Source organism: Pelophylax lessonae (genome assembly GCF_965119305.1).
Source record: "Pelophylax lessonae genome assembly, chromosome: 9".
NCBI classification, from domain to species: domain Eukaryota; kingdom Metazoa; phylum Chordata; class Amphibia; order Anura; family Ranidae; genus Pelophylax; species Pelophylax lessonae.
Window position 1 is genome coordinate 180,444,248 of NC_138776.1, and position 19,225 is coordinate 180,463,472.

The window sequence follows — 19,225 nt, forward strand, 5'->3', positions numbered from 1 at the left end:
TCGGCCAGGAGGAACATTGCGAATCATGCTAAGACCCGGTTGTATGCAACCTCATGGGGCGTTTAACTTGCAGGCCAGCCCCAGTCCGGTGGGGTTATGTCGCGGCTGACCTAGCGCAGAGCAGAGGTCTGCGCGCGCCCCCTGGCCAGACTGGGGTGACCACTGGATCTAAATTATCCAGCCCATCGCCCAGTCTGGCAGTTGATTGTAGATCTCACAGGAAAATAAAACAGGAGAAATAAATCTATCTTAAAAGAAAAAATTGCCAGGGCCAAAGATCTCAGTAAGGAACTAGGTCCTTACTCCTGACTAGACAGAAAAAAGCTGAGTACCTATAGCAGAGAGAGGGAGTATACCCCCTGGGACTGCCCAAAGGCGCAGGCAGACTTTTTTCTGCCTAGTGTCCTACTCCTTTAGTGGGCAGTATAACCCAATGGTTAAGAAGATCAGGAGCGGTGTCCGTCAATGAACGGAAGAATAGGCCCTTTATGGAAGTGGTTAAACTTCTCCACAACTTTATCCCTGACCTGGCTGGTGTGTCCATTTCATGAATCTGTTTGTTCACTAAGGTTCTCTAACAAACCTCTGAGGGCTCCACAGAAAAGCTGTATTTATACTGAGATTGAGATACACACAGGGGGACTCTATTTACTAACTAATTGACTTTTGAAGGCAACTAGTTCCACTAGATTTTAGTTAGGGGGCTGAATACAGATGCACACCACACTTGTGTTATTTTGTAAAAAAAAAATTAAAAAGCATTTATCATTTTCCTACCACTTCACAATTATGTGCCACTTTGTGTTGGTCTATCACATAAAATCTCAATAAAATACATTTACATTTTTGGTTGTAACATGACAAAATGTGGAAAATTTCAAGGGGTATGAATACTTTTTCAAGGCACTGTATATCATATAGTTCATTCAATCATCAATCTTCGTATAATGTTTGAAAACTCAAGTGTGACGGGCGTTAGGTACTTTGGCTGGGGGGCCTGTGGAACCCAGCTTACCTTAGAGAGGTTGGGAAATCCATGTCTCAGTTCCCCAGGCCTATTTAATAGAACAATAGGATAATGACACTTAACAATAAGAAATCTACAAACTATCTAGCAATGGTCTATGAGATAAACTCCTACAAGTAGCCTGAAAAGGTCAACCCAATTTATCTTCATATATTTCCTGAGGGCCCAACATATAGTGTCTGTCTTTCATTCCCAGTGACAGGGGTCACGCATTTTTGCTATTTTTCACTTTTTCTACTGCTATTGACTTTTTACTGATTTTGATGTTTTTTTTTTTTTTTTTTTACTTACAGCTTTGAAAATAAGTAAAATAACCTGAACCATATATAGCAAAGTGTAATTTCTTCAGTGTTGTCACATGAAAAGATAATAAAATATTAACAAAAATGTGAGGGGTGTACGTACTTTTGTGAGATACTGTATATGATATATACATAGGACATTATGTTATCCACTTGGAAGACCAAGCCATTTCTGTCACTTTTTTTCAGTATTTTTTGCTAGAAAATTATTTATAACCACCAAACAGGTAAGGAATAAAATGACTATCGTTGCGATTTTGTATGTCATACGGTATTTGCGCAGCGGTTCTTCAAACGTAATTTATTTTGAAAAAAAAAAAAACGTAATTTTTGTAAAATCTTACCTGTAAAATTCCTTTCTCTGAGTCCTCCGACAGTCGTCGCCTCCTCTAAGTAATCACTGTTGGGTATTGACTTCCGTTCCGCAGGAACAGCTAGGCATAAAGACTTAGTCAAAAGAACAAAGGCATTTGCATATACACACCCTCGGGGGCTGTCCCATCTGGTCAATACCCCCCCTGCATCACCACTCCCAACTCAATTTGGTAGCATAGCAGTAGGTAATAAGAACCCCAAAAGAGGGGCGGGGGCGGCGACTGTCGGTGGACTCAGAGAAAGGAATTTTACAGGTAAGATTTTACAAAAATTCCGTTTTCTCTTACGTCCTCCGACAGTCGCCACCTCCTCTAAGTCATCACTGTTGGGATGTCCCAAAGCAGTATAGACATGAGGGGTGGGAGACGCAACCGTAGAAAAGGCAACGCAGTACCCACATCAGAGAAAGGAATCTTACATGCACCGTAAGAGAACCCACTGGGCAACAGAAAACAATGCTCAACAGGAGCAACAGCCCAGGAATGCAAATACCAACAGCCAGGGACCCAGAAAAAATTCAAGGGTCCTTCATGGCACCGCCGCACTGAGAACTTTGCGGCCAAAAGAAGCATCAGCTGATGCCAGAACATCTACTTCGTAGAATTTGGAAAAGATGTGCACCGACGACCAAGTCGCAGCCTTGCCCACCTGGGCCACCGAGGCCCGAAGCCAATAGGCCCAGGACGCACTCAAAGATCTGGTAGAGTGCGCCTTAACAGGGAAGGGTGGAACCCGTTCCTTCAAAGCATAAGCCTGCTCAATGGTCTGTCTGATCCATTTGGCAATAGTTGCTGTGGATGCAGCCATGCCCTTCCGAGATCCCTCAGGAAGGACAAATGGGGAACCCATTTCCGAAAGGATTCCGTAGACGACAGGTAAACCCTGATCGCCCTGACAACATCCAAGGAATGCAAAGCAATCTCCTTCGGATGCTTAGGCTTCGTACAAAGCGAAGGCAGGACAATGTCCTCATTAAGGTGGAACTCAGTGATCACCTTGGGAAGAAAGGACGGGGGTGTCTCAAACTACCTTATCCTTGTGAATTATCAAGGAAGGGGAGCGGCAAGACAACGCCGCCAGCTCCGACACTCTGGGAGCCGAAGTGAGCATCACTAAAAAGGCAACCTTTTTTGACAGCAGAGGCAACGATATCTCCCTTATGTATTCAAAAGGGAGCACGCAGTAACACGGACAGAACCAAGTTCAAGTCCCATGGAGGTAAAGGCTCCTTCCTGGGAGGAGCCAAACGTCGCACACCTCGAGTGAAGGTGCGAATCAAGGAATGAGAAGCCACAGGGCGTTGGAAAAGGATAGCCAGTGCAGACACCTGGCCCTTTATCATGGCCAGCGCCAGGTGCTGGTCCACTCCACACTGGAGGAAAGCCAACACTCTCGACACCGAGTAAGAGCGAGGGGAGAACCCCCTGGACCCACACCAGGCGAAATAAGCTCTCCAGGCACGGTAATAGATTTTACCATAGGAGATTTTCCTAGCCTAGATTAGAGTAGGGATAACCTCAGGGGAGAGACCCTTGTCCCTCAGGACCTGGGTCTCAACAGCCAGGCCGTTAAAGCCAGCGACTGTAAAGCAGGATGGAAGATCGGTCCCTGAGACAGTAGATCTTCCCGCATTGGCAATCGCCACGGAGGCGCCACTGTCAGGTGAACAACGTCGGCGTACCAGGACCGGTGAGGCCAGTTCGGTGCCACCAGAATCACTAGGTGCGGTTCCGAGGTTAACCTGCGGAGGAACCTGGACAGCAACTGAATCGGAGGAAAGGCATACATCAGACGATACTGATGCCAAGGGGCCACTAACGCATCCGAGGCGTCCGCCAGCGGATCGCGCTTTCTAGCCACGAACCTTTCCATCTTTCGGTTTAGCCGAGATGCGAACAGATCGACGTCCGGGGATCCCCACTTCGCACACAGCATTTGGAAGACCCCTGGGTGTAGGGACCATCCCCCCTGGTCCAGGGTCTGGCGGCTCAGATAGACGGCCTGCCAATTCTCCACACCCGGAAGTGAACTGCTGAGATCGCCGGGACATGAGTCTCGGCCCAAGACAGAATGTCGGTCACCACCCGGGCCGCCCGAGCACTCCTGGTGCCCCCTTGGTGGTTGATGTAATCCACCGCGGTAGCATTGTCCGTCCGTACCCAGACAGGACGACCCCGAAGACGGTCCGACCACTGGAAGAGACAGAGTTTTATCACTCGCAATTCCAGCACATTGATCGGGAGGGAGGATTCCTCCTCTGACCAAGTGCCCTGGGCAGACAGGTTGCCCACGACCCCACCCCAGCCCGACAGGCTGGCATCCGTGGTAATCACCGTCCACACCAACGGACGGAAGGACTTGCCCTCCGCCACTGATGGGAGCTGGAGCCACCCCAGAAGAGCCAATCTGGTCTGATGGTGCAATGAGACACTCAGATCCAGAGACTGAGGCAGTCTGTCCCACCTGGCCAGGATCTCCGCCTGGAGAGCCCGCGTGTGAAACTGAGCAGAGGGTATCGCCTCGAAGGCCGATACCATCAACCCCAGGCCCCGCATACAGGTCCTGAGTGACGAGGACGGATTGTCCCTGAGGGACTTGAGCTCGTCCTGCAAGGTCCGGAACTTTTCCTCCGGCAAGAACACCTTTGCCTGAGCAGAGTCTAGAATCATTCCCAGAAAGGGAAGACGAACCGAAGGAGACAACGTCGATTTCTGAACGTTGATGGTCCATCCGAATTCCTGGAGCGTCTGTACCGTGGTGGACAGATCGCGCGCTAGGTCCTGGCTGACACGCGATCTCAAAAGTAGATCGTCCAGGTAACCCAAGACTGCAATGCCCTGAGCCCTCAGCAGGCCCAGAACCGGCGCCAACACTTTGGTAAAAACCCTTGGTGCCGCAGCGAGGCCGAAAGCTAACGCCACAAACCGGTAGTGGTCCTCTGCGATATCAAACCGAAGGTACCGCTGATGACCCTCGAAAATGGGGATGTGCAGGTACGCATCCTTGAGATCTATTGAGGCCAGGAATTCCCCCTGGGTTCAGAGAAGCCACCACCGAGCGGAGAGATTCCATACGGAATTTCCGAACGCGCACAAAGCGGTTAAGCGCTGTCAGGTCCAGAACAGGATGCACTTTGCCCTCCTTTCTGGCATAGTGAACAGATATGAACAAAACCCACGAAACCTGTCCCGATGAGACACCGGGACAAGCACCCTCTGAGCAAGACGGTCCTGAACCGCGTGGTGCAGGTCCTGCAGACGCCCGGAGGCAAATGAAGATTTGAGGGAAAAAATTTGTCCGCCGGCCGGGAAGGGAATTCGATCTTGCATCTTGATCGAATGATTTCCTGAACCCACCTGTCCGAAATTCGGAGCAGCCAAAGTTGGAGGAAACCGCGCAAACGGCCCCCCACTCCAGAAATGGGTGAGGACGCCCCTTCAGGCAGAGGCGGACTGACCCGCCGAGCCGGCATAGCCTGACTTCTGCTTACCCGCCCAGAACTTCTTCTGACTGACCTGGGCCTTGAAGGGCTTGCCCTAGGATTGGTTCCGAAAGGCACGAAAGGACCCCTGAGTGGATCTAGGCGCAGAACCCCGCTTGCCTCGAAAGGACTTGTTCGTCAGGTTCTGGGGCAGCAAGTGCTCTTGCCCCCTGTGACTCCCCGTCACCAGGGTATCCACCGCCTCGCCATAAAAGGCGAGAGCCAGCATAGGGAAAACCAGCAACTGTTTCTTGCGAGGACTGGTCAGCCGACCAGCTTTTCCGCTACATCAGCCGCCGGTGCAGCACCGAGACACTAGAGAGGCGAGCCACTAAAGGGGCCTCATTTACGGCCGCATCACACAAATACATGATTCCTTGGTGAATTTTATCCACCATTTCCAGCCGGGCAGGCGGAACATCATCAGACACGAGGTTGCTCCTAGGCACCTTAGTCCATTCCGCCATCACCTGAGCCACCAACACGGACGCGAAAATGGGTCCGAACCAAGAGCCCGCCACCGAATAGGAATGGTGGGCAAGAGACTCCAACAGCCAGTCCGTGGGATCCCGGAAAACCGGGGTATCCTCAGCAGGAACCAGTGTAGCCTGTTTAACACGGCCACGGTGTGATCAACCTGTGGAGGCACACCCCATCGTGATTCCATAACCGGAGCAAAGGGATAAAGCAATTTGAACCGACTAGGCACCAGGAATGGACGTTTTAACGTGCGCCATACTTCATTAACCGTGTAATGAAACTCAGCGGGCCAGGAAAAAAACCTGTGCCGACTTGCGGGTCCCGTGAGTCCCAAATGAGGACACCACGCACAGAGGACTGGGCTCATCCTCCAAATGCAGTGTTTCCGTAACAGAAACAATTAAATCATCCATGGTCGCCCACTCTGCAGGCGACCCCGGGGAAGAGGTATTAACCCCTTCCACCTCTGCCTCCCCCTCAGACCCCAACGGGTCCAAGGATGAGCGAGACCCTGAAAAGGGCACGCTCGCAGCAGCAGCAGCCATATCACCATCTGAATTAGAGGAGAGCGACAATCCGAGCCCCTTTTTTAGCAGCACGTTCAGCCATCAGCATTTCCGTGATTGACACGAAGGACGCCACTACAGCGTCCAAATCAGGTCTCAGAGGGGCCACAGGAGAATTGGGGACCCCCACCAGAGCTGGGGGGAATTTTCTGTCCTGATAATCCATTGCTCAAACGACAATCAAAGTGCAAAAGAAAAAATTTTGTACTGCCCCTTTCAAGAGCGCTGCGGAGTGCGCAGTCCACCACTACAGCTACAGTGACAAAAGACCCCCAAACAGGAGAAGACAAAACTGAGCTACAATGACAATACAGAGAAAATGATTGACAGCAATAACCTGCAGAGCCCCGCAGAGTGTTGCCACCGATGACCTAGACTGAACGTATATGCTGCATGACTCAGGGAAAATGGCTGCCCCATTGGATTGCATTGAAGGCTCCGCCAAAATGGCAGCCGAATCATGCGGTCGGAACGATTGTTCGGCTACCGCAAAATGGCGCCGGATGGCGCCAAAAAACAGCATGTAGATAGCCCACAAAGAAGCCCAACATGCCTGCCCATTCTTAAAATGGCGGACCGCGCGGTTTTCTCCCGCTGCGGTCGCGGCACACGCAGTCTGTACCCCCCAAACACAGAAGTGACACAGGGACCCCCAAACACACACAGCACCGCAGTACATGTACAAGCGATCCCTGCAGGGATTGCACCAGGGAGGCACACAGGCACAGACATGGGGAACACACAGCAACACAGACTGCCACCCCGGACAGAGGCCCCACACAGAAGTACTTACCTGTACCAGATGGCGTGGGGAAGCCTCTCAGAACGGAAAGCCGCTGTCCTCATCTGACAGGGAATGCCGTTAGCCAGGGACATTGCACTGCATGCAGGGCAGATGCGTCCATGTGAGGTAGCCACCTCACGGCTGCATCCCTGCTGCGAGCAGGGATGGGTCGTTCATAATGCCAGGGCAAACCACAGCTGAACGCTCGATGGTGGGCTGGGGGTCCATCTGACCCTCTGCCCTGGAGAACCAGGGCGGTCCGTCCGAATCCCAGCGCCGCATGAATCCATCTTCATCCGAAGAGTCGACTAAAACTAAAGCTGACAAAATAAACAGCTAGTAAAGTAAGAAAAAACTGACATTTTCAAAGAAAATCAAAGAAAAAGATTAGATAGGCTGAGACTGTAGCCCCAGCACAGGGTAGCCTAACTGTTCCTGACGCTAGGCAGAAAGAAACAGAGTTGGGAGTGATGATGCAGGGGGGTATTGACCAGATGGGACAGCCCCCAAGGGTGTGTATATGCAAATGCCTTTGTTCTTTTGACTAAGTCTTTATGCCTAGCTGTTCCTGCGGAACGGAAGTCAATACCCAACAGTGATGACTTAGAGGAGGCGGCGACTGTCGGAGGACGTAAGAGAAATACACTTTAATGAATTAAAAACAAAAAACAAAACACAATATATACCCCAATTTTTTTTTAAATATAAAACATAATGTTACGCCATATAAATAGATACCTAACATGTAACGCTTTGAAATTACACACGCTAGTGGAATGGTGACATTCTACTACAGTAGAAAGTACACTATTGTACTTAAAAAATTTCCATAGGCGACGCTTTAAACATTTTTACAGGTTACTTGTTTAAAGTTACAGAGGAGGTCTAGCCCTAGAAATATTGCTCTCGCTCTAATGTTCTAACACGGCAAAACCTCAAATGTGTGGTGACAACACTGTTTACATATGCGTGCGCAACTTACGTATGCGTTCACTTCTGCGCGTTAGCCTGGAGAGATGGGGGAGCTTTTCTTTTTTTTTTTCTTATTTATTTTATTTTTACACCGTCCTTTTAATTTTAACAACGTCAGTTCCGGAAGGTTTTATCCCCTTCCTGACCAGGCTATTTTTTGCAATACAGCACTGCATTACTTTAACTGACAAATGCGTGGTCATGCAACCCAAATAAAATTGATGTCCTTTTTTCATTTGGTGGTATTTGATCACCTCTGCGGTTTTTATTTTTTGCGTTATAAACAAAAAAGGCTGACAATTTTGAAGAAAAAAAAAGCTATATTTTTACTTTCTGCTATAAAACATCCAAAAAAAAAAATGTAAAAAAATTGAATTTCTTCATCAATTTAGGCCAATGTGTATTCTGCTACATGTTTTTGGTAAAACAAAATTCCAATAAGCGTATATGGATTGGTTTGCACAAACGTTATAGCGTCTACAAACTATGGGATAGATTTATGGACTTTTTATTTTTTAATATTTTTTACTAGGAATGGCGGCGATCAGCGATTTTTAGTGGGACTGCGTCACTGCAGCGGACAAATCTGACACTAAGTGATTAATACAGTGATCAGTGGTAAAAAAATTACACTGCCACTGTACTAATGACATTGGCTGGGAAGGACTTAACATCAGAGGCGATCAAAGGGGTAAATGTGTTCCCTGGGAGTGCTTTCTTACTGTGTAGGGGATGGTTGCTTAGCAGAAGCATATGATTTCTGTCTTCCTTACTAGCAGAACGGGGATCTGTCTTGTTTACGTAGGCAGACTGCCATTCTGCCCCTCTCCGAAAGAACGCTTGGTTCCTGGCAGACATCGGGTCCACTGGACCAACTGACTGGCTCCCCCTGTGTCCAATCTGCAGTATATGTATGTGGGCGGTCCTTAAGCAGTTCTGGGGTTGAAAAGAGCCCAAACCTCTCCTTTACCTTTAAAAGCGAAAGTTAAAAAAAAAAAAACAGTTTACGTTCTGGAAGTAACGTCATGACATTGCTTCACTCTTTCAAGGCCAAAGAGGTGATCAGAGATGATCTGGTTCTGTCCAAAATAAGAAATAATATTAAAAGAAAGACCCTGAGTGCACCTGAAGAGTAGCTGGATACTCTATTATCCCTGGAGTCTGTAGGGAGAAATTCATGGAATATCTAGACACTTGGCCAGGCTGCAGCTCTTCTATAGAGAATGTTTTCCTCAAACCATGGTTTGACAAGGGAGCACAGAAACTCCGAAACATGTTACCTCCCATTTACTGATGTCACTTCTGCCCCGACATGTCCTTGGCTCCAGCTGAATGCCGGCTTGCGTTTCAACGTGGTTTTGGACCGATTCCGTAGTGGCCCCAGTTTGCTCTGTCCATCCCACGGAACAACTGACGGGAACCTCTGTCTATTTCCCCCCATTCCCAGCAGGACACCAGGACATTGCATCACGGATGAGAGCTACGGACTCTCCTCTCCCACCACCGGACCTCCATCACGTCTTGGGAGCCTGACCGATACATTATGTGCTCTTGCCACCCTTCTCATCTTGTGAGTCCATTAATATTTATTGATTTTAATGCTCATTAAACTGATACACTTAGATGGCTGTGCCGCCTTCTTTTTTCATTTCTGGTTCTGTCCACCTTTGTGACCAGCAGGCTACACCATCGAATCATTTCTTGGGCACGTTGGTAAGAACGGTAAGCCCGAGAAACACCAGTGAGCGGCTAATCAGCTGCTCAGACTGCTTTCATGGGAAAGCCAGCCGCCGTCTGAAAAAAAATTACTGGAGTTACGGCTGATAGCTTCAGCCAAAACTCCGGTAAACCACAACTAATATATACGTATTGTGGTCAGCAAGTGGTAATACTTTGAATATTGTGGTATATACAAGTGGTGTATTTATTTTTGTATATTGATTTGATTTTCATTTTAGTTATAGCTTCACAACACAAACATTTGATATTATGTCTCTAGCAGCACAACACTTTCGCTAGTATTCAAAATACATACTTGCATATAACTTTCTTTCATTAAACCAGAGTTTAGTGTCACTTTAGGGCAGCTTTGTAACCACACAGTGCAGTTGATTTCCTGTGCCTTCCTGAAACTGCTTTTCACTCCCATCACTACAGCTGATATATTGAGAGGAAGCAGCTACATTTGTAGGAGCTATTTCTAGAGTCTAAACTGAATATACCTGTCTATAAGACTACTGGTAAGGGCAATATTTAGGTTTCATTTACTTTATAGAATTAACGTAATCTTCTAAATTTAGTGCACTTTTTAAGTTCCTGTGTATAGCTTTGTTTTTTTTTTTTTAGATTACCATTAAAAGCATCAAGTATAGGTATATAAAAGTTTTTATTGTAATATATTCCACTTAAGATGTGATCAGACCTTGGTGAGCACATCCTATTGATCCTATTGTGAAAAAATATACAGTAGGTTTCTTATAAGAATATTACGGTCCCTCCACTTGGGTTGCCAGGTCTGCACCTCATTTTTGCAAATATTAGGAAGTTTCTCATCTTCAGCTGCAGAGGTGAGAACATCAATCCAACATCTTTACCAACAAAAGAGACTTCACTGAAACAGGGCTGGTAACATGTTTTAAAACAAAATCTGTAAGAGAAACACCTATGGCCCTGGAACTATACCTACTGCTAAAATAATACTTTGGTGTAGCTACACTTGGTTTTTAAAGTGAACCTGTGTTTTGCCCATGCAGGGCAAAATATTCACTTAATAAACACACTCTCCAGCTGCACATACACATCCACCCTTTACTCTACCATCACTTGGTTCAGTCCATGAAAGTGAAGGGAAATACTCTCCCTTTTTCCACCCATGTGACAGCAAAGGTGGTTGGTGACCTGTTTGGTGACAACTTGGGCATCCTGCGTTTAGTATATTGTGGCAGGTTTAGAGTCTTTAGGCCTGTGTACTGTAAGCCCTGTCAAGTGTGTGCAGCTGTGGATGACAATTAATGAACCTGTTGCTTTGTCCTGCATGAATAAAGGACATACACTATATTACCAAAAGTATTGGAACACCGGCCTTTACACGCACATAAACTTTAATGGCATCCCAGTCTTAGTCCGTAGGGTTCAATAGTGAGTTGGCCCACCCTTTGTAGCTATAACAGCTTCAACTCTTCTGGAAAGGCTGTCCACAAGGTTTAGGAGTATGTCAATGGGAATGTTTGATCATTCTACCAGAAGCGCATTTGTGAAGTTAGGCACTGCTGTGGATGAGAAGGCCTGGCTCACAGACTCCGCCCTAATTCATCCCAAAGGTGTTCTATCGGGTTGAGGTCAGGACTCTTTGCAGGCCAGTCAAGTTCCTCCACACCAAACTCACCAGTCCATGTCTTTATGGACCTTGCTTTGTGTAGTGGTCCAAATCATTTGGCGTGGGGGGGGGGTTATGGTGCGGGGTTGTGTTTCAGGTGTTGGGCTTGGCCCCTTCTTTCCAGTGAAGGGAACTCTTAAAGCATCAGTATTGACAATTTCATGCTCCCAACTTTGTAGGAACAGTCTGGAGATGGCCCCTTCCTGTTCCAACATGACCATGCACCAGTGCACAAAGCAAGGTCCATAAAGACATGGAGGAGTGATTTTGGGGTGGAGGAACTTGACTGGCCTCCAGCACATAGAACACCTTTGGGATGTATTAGAGTGGAGACTGCAAGCCAGGCCTTGAGAAATAAAATTATTCAGGGGTAGTTTTGGTGATTGCCCAATCCAGGGAACCTGGGAGGCCACCAGACTATTACCCTGCAAAGTTTGAGATTTTCAAGGGCTATGAAATGGTCTGTAAACATATAAAGAACTACATGTAAAATGTAAACATCTTATTAAAGAAATGGCTCCCTCTGCTTGCCGGACCGCTCGGACAGGACCTACTACATCTCACTCTGGGGGGATTTGTCTCTTATCATAGGCAAGTCTATTCGGCAAAAAAATTTCCCCGTACTTGTGGACTTGGCCATTCCGCCTACGGACTGTAGTCCTGGTCCAGTGCCCACCTAATCTTGGGTTTCCCGGTTCTACCAGACTGGCTAGTTTGGTTTTCACTGGGTCAGCATCCAGGCCGTGCCCTTACGCCATGGGATCTCATCTCTTTCAGCATGTGTCATAATACTTATGGAATGAAGCAGTGATTTGACATAAAGCATCTGGTCCCTGAAGAAGCCACTGTTTGAGGATCTATGCCTCTGCGAAACATGTAGGACCCCTGAAAGTCACATTGCTATTCATTTTTAAAGATCATGCGATATGTGTTTTTTTGTTAACTACATTTTTATTGTGCATGTCTATGCACTTTAATAAAGATGTTTAAATTTTACATGTAGTTCTTTATATGTTTTCAGACCATATCACAGCCAAATCCCAAACTTTGCAAGGTAATAGTCTGGTGGCTTCCCAGGTTCCCTGGATTGGGCAATCACTAAAACTACCCCTGACTAATTTTATATCTCAGTATTATTTCTCAGTATGCACAGGGATGTGGGTATGATTGGCTGTCTTTTTGAGCCAACATTTCTATTCAATTTTCACATGCAAGCCAGGCCTTCTCTCCAACATCAGTGCCTGACCTCACAAATTCGCTTCTGGGAGAATGGTCAAACATTACCATAGACACACTCCTAAAGCTTGTGGACAGCCTTCCCAGAAGAGTTGAAGCTGTTATTAGTTGCAAAGGGTGGGCCAACTCCATATTGAACCTTATGGGCTAGGACTGAGAGGCCATTAAAGTTCATATGCGTGTAAAGACAGGCGTCCCAATAATATAGTGTATTTACCTTAGGTTATGTTCATACAATCTGGATTTTTTTACAATAGTCCCTTTACTTGCTTTCATACAAACACTAAAAGTAATTTCTAATGCAATAGGTTTAATAATGAATATATGAATTACTATATTGTGGCCACCTGCAAAATTTGGTCAGGAACACAAAGAAAATAAAAAATTATAAACCAAAGTAGAACTCTTACGTTCTAGTTTTTTTTTTTACAGAAATTGGAGTACAGTTTATGTTCTTTATGTAGCCAAGGTGAACAGAAGATGGGTTTGCAATGCTCTGCAGGTTTCTATGCAACATAAACATGTTATAGCAAATTAAGAATTTTTACCAAACCGCCAAGAATGAAGAAGACCATGAAGAGACGGCCAAGGGTGGTTTTTGCATAAACATCACCATATCCCACAGTTGACATGGTAACCATTAGCAAGTAGACACATTCCCAATATGAAATGCTCTGTGAGTTTCGAAAATCGTCCCATGGGTCCCCAGAGTTCTCCACCTAGATGAGACACAGAGCACTTATTTTTATTTTGAAATATAAACAGTTCATGAAGTTGCACGTTTTAAGTTCAACTCTGGGAATATACAGAAAATACTAATTATTGCAGCTCTGTATTCATAAATACAATGTATTCATTTATACAGAGCAGTGCAAGAAGTCAATCAGATGTGCTGCAGTGCAAAACAACATGCTTTAGGAGGGCAGACAGCAAAGTTACAGAGGGATGAGCCCACCGTTTGCTGCTGTCCTTTTACTGTCCAGTAACAGGGTGAATGTGGAGAAGATAATTGTGTTACCGAACTGCTACAGAACAAAATCAGGCCGACTGCCAATAGCACTCTGTGGTGTGGCAGAGCCATGTAAATGTCAGAACTGGATGGACAGAAATACAGATCCTACGGGAGGAGGTAAAGCAGCCCTTTTTTTGTATTTTAACTATACATTTAGCTGTATACTGTGTATATACTGTATATTTATAAGTTGCTTTGGGTTAAAAAAAAAGAACAAGCAATACTCACCAAATGAATGAAACCCGCAGCGGTTAGCCAAGTACTGATAAAAATGGAGCAAAGGTTTACCAGCTTAATGGAGTTACTGAAAAAAAAAAAACAAAAAAACAAAAACAAATAATCTGTTAGTTACCACTGGAAATGTTAGGGTTGATTATTTTCTATAATACAAACTTTTTTGCTGCACTTCTGAAAACCCTAACTTTATTTAGAAATATTCTTGCACCAGGATGAGGTAGAACACAATGCAAACTGAATAATATGGATTTTAAATGTTTATAGGAAGTCAGAATATCCACTGGATTCACAAAAGACAGGCTGGAACACTCGGGTACAGTATAAAGTCACCTTGTCTTCTATAAAGCCTCTCATTTCTACTCATTTTCTAGCGTGAGGTAGGCTATTTAGCATATACTGAGATGGTTTCTGATAAGAGCAATACACATTTTGGTAGAGTAACAAAAGTGAATGAATTAGTGGTTGCACCAACAATGTTGTAGAGGAGTGGCAAGATTAAAGCAGTTTGACAGAGGACAACTTTATTAGCTTCTTCAGATAAAAATTGGATGGGACACCCTACCAGTGAGATAATTTAGGAAGAAATAGTACTTCTACCAAAACAGAAGTCCATTTTGGACAATTTACCTCACCAATGGTTGAAGCCCACAAACAAAGCTCAAATCAGCTAGATCAGAATTCTTATTTCTTTCGTCAGTATATACTACTTAATCTTGCTTTACCAAATCATAAAATATGGTATTATAATAATAAATAAATGCACTTACATATTCACAATTAGGACAGGCAGACATGTTTTCAAATTCAGTATGTAAAAGCATTGTTCACGAACATTTAATTTTTAAAGGGCCTTTTGTGCAATCCAGTGGTGTTTGAATTTGTGTTTTTTCGGCTACTTATTATTTCACTCTCTAATATACAAAACTTGCAAGGATTGGCCACGACTGGATGTGCTATTACTAACAAGGTGAACATGTTCCCATTCGTACTGTATATTGGGATTGTATATTATATTATCTATTGTTCTACCAGATTTCATGATCTAATGGGTAATATTGGAGTTATTTTCTAGGGCAGAGCTGCTACAATCAGATGGCATTTTTACCCAGTGGACAATCCTAAAGGAAGACTAGATTGCCCTGGGTGAAAATGAAAAAAGCTCCTGAAATCCTTAAGCCAGCCATAGATGGATCGAAATTCAGCTGGCTTATCAGAAATGAACTATGGGCAGGCTGGTTGTACTGAAGTTGATCTAGCGATCGACTTCAGTAACACCAGCATTTGGGGTTTTTAAAGCCACTGGCTGTGATCACTGTATTCTGATGGCAGGGAAACCTCCTGCTGTCAAGATACAATAGTGCAGTAAGAATGTGACCGTGTTGATGAGGAAATTAAGAAGATTTTTCATCTATGGCCACCCTTACAATACAACCCCAGGGCAAAGAAGTGTTCAACAGATACAGCAAGTTAGTAAAAGTTAAACAAGAGAATCACAGTGCTTGAAATGTAGGATACGTTGAGGTTTGCTACCGTGGTTTCCCAGTGTACCCTGCATGTTTAAACTGTGTATAAAATATGAGGATTTTAATGCTACCTTAATGTATTCTCTGAACTAAGGTAAACAACCTTTCAAGATTAGTCCCCCCCAAATACTTACCTGAGGCCGTTCTTGATCCAGCGCTGGGCCCGAGAATCCAGTAGACTTTTTCTATCTTTCTATTAACCACCTCCTGTCCAGACCAAGTATATAAACGGCCAGACAGGAGCAATGCCTCTGTGGTTGGATGTACCCCAAAAGTCCTCTACAATCAGTGGCTCACAGAGCATGCACCTGCGAGCCCAGTGATCGATGCATTCCCTGGACACAGGGGATCACTCGACCGGGTACAGGACCAATTTACCATGTGATTATGGTGTCTAATCACAGCATTCACATTAGTAAACATTGAAAGTGAAAATAAAGATTGGTTCTCTCTCCTGCCACAGAGATCATCTGTGAGAGGAGAGAGAACTATTTCAGCAGCTTGTGATTGTTAGCAGTCTGCACACTGTATTTACACACATACACCAGTTCCAGCCAGCCCACAGTGTCCCTAATAACTTGTCCCCAGTGTAGAGTGAATAAACTGTGCAGCCAGTCACATGCCATACCTGTCCAGTGCCGCCAGAGCAGTGTACATTATCACTAGCTAGACCAGTCACCAGACCATTGCCACCAGCCAGTGTCCCTGACTGCAGTGATGCCAGACTGCTTTATGCCATACCAGAGCCTTGATGGCTGAAACACTTGTGTCCTCATCACCTATTGCCATGTCCTGATCACCGCCATACCCCACACTGGTATCCTGATCAACGCAATACCCCACACCAGTATCCTGATCACCGCCATACCCCACACCAGTAGTCTGATCCCCGTCATACCCCACACCAGTGTCCTGATCACTGCCATACCCCACACCAGTGTCTTGAGGACTGTTATACCCCACCCCGATGTCCTGATCAAAGCCACCATACCAGTGTTCTGTTCATTGCCATACCAGCATCCCTAATTGTTTCCATTATCCTGATGCTTCAGGGCCTCCAACAATGTGATAAGTAGTCAGGAAATACATGTGTAACGTGTAACTTATGCCTCTAGAAAGCCTGAATGTGCTCCTTGGACTTCCTGTAGGTAGTAGAATGCTGTGTATCTTTGATAATTGGAGGAGGGAAGGGTTTGTAAGCAGACTTTACATGAAAATTAAAGATCTGCTCTAGTGGAAGTCCAACCCCCCCTCCAAGGAAATCTGCAAAGGTGATATAAAAATAAAGCTATTGAAAAAAAAAAACAACTAAGCACTGGCTACTGGGAGACATGGATGACATCACTGTGTCTCGCGCTGCCACCTGGGTGCTTGAAATCATGCAAGAATTTGCCCCTGTAATGCGCTGGAGCGCATTTTCACAGGATTGTGAGCGCCTTCCTAGGAGGCAGTGGTGAGGAACAATGTCGTCATCCATGTCTCCCAAGAGCCAGTGTTGAGGTTTTTTTTTTTTTTTTTTTTTTTAGTAACAGCTTTATTTTGAAATATCCTTTGCACATGATTTACCTTTGTAGGATTGTGGCTTTTAATAGAAAAATTGTGACAACAGTAGAATATGCCTGGACAATGTGCATGTCAACGGAATAGAATGTGATGGTGATACATAGGGAGGAGATTTTGGGAGATAGGCCAGAGCATAGTAATTTCATAACAAGAGGGGTGAATTTACTAAAGGCTATTTAAATGGACTATGCACTTTACAAGTGCAATTGCACTCATTTTCCTGGGAGCTTAGCAAAAGTGGTGAAACTTTACTTTGTAAAGAATACCCAATTAGAGGCGTGGCGGCTCCCCGGATGGTGGCTTAACCAGAGAGCTCCGTCCCGCTCCGGCTCCATAGACGCTTTTACAGCCAACAAGAGCACTCCTCCGCCGTGGTCACTGGACATCCCTGCTCCAGCAACACCAGAGCTCGTTTTGGGACCCCCCCCCCCATGCCTGGCTCACAGGTCCGTAGGGACCTCTCTCATCAATTAGGTGTTGCGGCCTCCAGCTCTACTAGCCCTAAGATGGCGACCGCCACCTCCCACAGCATGGGGTCCGAAGGTGAAGAGGACATCGCGGATGCCCCAGCCATTACAACCCGACTCAGGTCAGCTCCTGTTAACCCTACAACCCCCCTGGATCGTCCACCTATTCTCTCCCCTGCATCCACTGTCTCCCTCCTGGAGCAGACGCTGGATGAGCTGCTGCAGTCCCCGGCTGAGGCCTGCTCCACACTGCCAGACATATTCCAGGGCACATCACCTCTCCCCCCTAACACCCCACAGGACTTTTCCTACATTATGGCCTTTCTCTCCAAGATGTTATCTAAAGGCTTAGCACAAACTGCCACACAGATAACCTCTGCCATTCACTCAGATCTTCAGAACCTGGGGACTAGGATTGAGGCCATAGAACACAAGACAGCCAGACTGTTCTGAGAGTCAATCAGAACACAGCCAGACTCCAAAACCTACAGGACCAGCTGGACACTGCTTTGTCCAAAATTGAGGAATTGGAAAATAGATCTAGAAGATATAACTTCAGGATCAGGAGGCTACCTGAAAGTGTCAAGGACATAGACGTGGCAATTACAGCCTTCATACAGGACTTGATTCCAGACATCCCCCCACACCGCCTTGAGCTGGATAGAGCCCACAGGGCACTCAGACCCCCCTACCCTGACGGATCTCTGAGAGATGATATTGTTAAGCCACATTTTTATAAAGTCAAGGAAGATATTATGAAGAAAACTAGAAACATGGATCAGATAAGCATACAAGGCCACTCAGTACAGATCTTTGCTGATCTCTCGCCCACCACCATTCAAAAAAGGCGAGCTCTCAAACCGTTGCTTCAAGTCATGCAACAAAAGGCAATTAAATATTGGTGGTCCTTCCCCTTTTGCCTCAGCTTTCTCCATCAGCAAAAAACTTACAGCTTCTCCTCCCTCCCTGAGGGTGAACATCTCCTCCTGCATCTTGGACTGATCTCTCAAGACCCGGCTACCTCTTTGACAGTCAGGAGCTCAGGATCATCCAAGCAGCCCTCTCCTCAGAGCCCTCTTATACCGACCTGGCAGAAGCAGCACTCCAAGCGTGCCAAGGATGCTAGACCTCCCTAGAGTCAATCTGCACGCCTTAGATGTGATCTCGACTTGATGTCTCTAAAACCCCCGAATTGCACTAGAGACTTCTACTCTTGTTTCGCAGTTGCAGGGACCCCACTAGGGGCGTCCCCACCACAAACTGTTTGAACTGTTCTAATTTTTGAAACTTTCCTATTCAGTAATTTACAACGCTAATTAATCTTTTGTTCTTTAAAGGTCAACCAACTACCCTAGCTTTTTTTTTTGAAAGATTTAAACCCTTTTTTTTCCTCAGGCGGCCCATTCAGCTACTCTGGGCGGAGTGGGGTCTCTGCTGCTTCTCGCCCCTCATCTGCATGGGTAGTTATCATCTCTGTATATCTGGGCAGATGTTCTTGCCTTTGGCAGGCATCTCTGGGTTTCGGGTGGGGGTTGCACTGGGCCCCCCCCTATCCCCGGCTTGGGTTGGGATTTATGTACTTTGTTTGCATATTACTTTTTTTTACATGGGTCGCGCTCTCTCTGTCCTCTCTTCCTCTTCCTCCCCCCTCCTCCTCCTTTTTCTCATGCTTAGTCACCAGGGGATCCTTCTACGTACCTTGATGAAGAACGGGTTACCGACACGCCAAGTCTGGCACTAAAAGGCCTTTACCCTGACCTTCACCACCTAGGTTACCACTATGCTTCCGCTCCAGCTCTCCACTTTCCTACGGCGATATGGCTC

General features: G+C 46.0%; 1 protein-coding gene across 17 annotated transcripts in view; it reads right to left on the bottom strand.

The window, feature by feature from the left end:
* KCNMA1 (potassium calcium-activated channel subfamily M alpha 1) overlaps positions 1–19,225 on the bottom strand; it is a gene marked incomplete at its 3' end in the record, with an annotated part of 993,244 nt that overhangs the window by 414,653 nt on the left and 559,366 nt on the right. For all 17 annotated transcript variants that reach the window (XM_082268091.1, XM_082268088.1, XM_082268089.1 and 14 more), the window contains exons 7-8: positions 13,840–13,915; positions 13,148–13,318 (exon numbers count right to left, since the gene is read on the bottom strand). In XM_082268091.1, the coding sequence (XP_082124217.1) occupies positions 13,148–13,318; positions 13,840–13,915 (247 nt within the window). The remainder of the gene's footprint in view (positions 1–13,147; positions 13,319–13,839; positions 13,916–19,225) is intronic.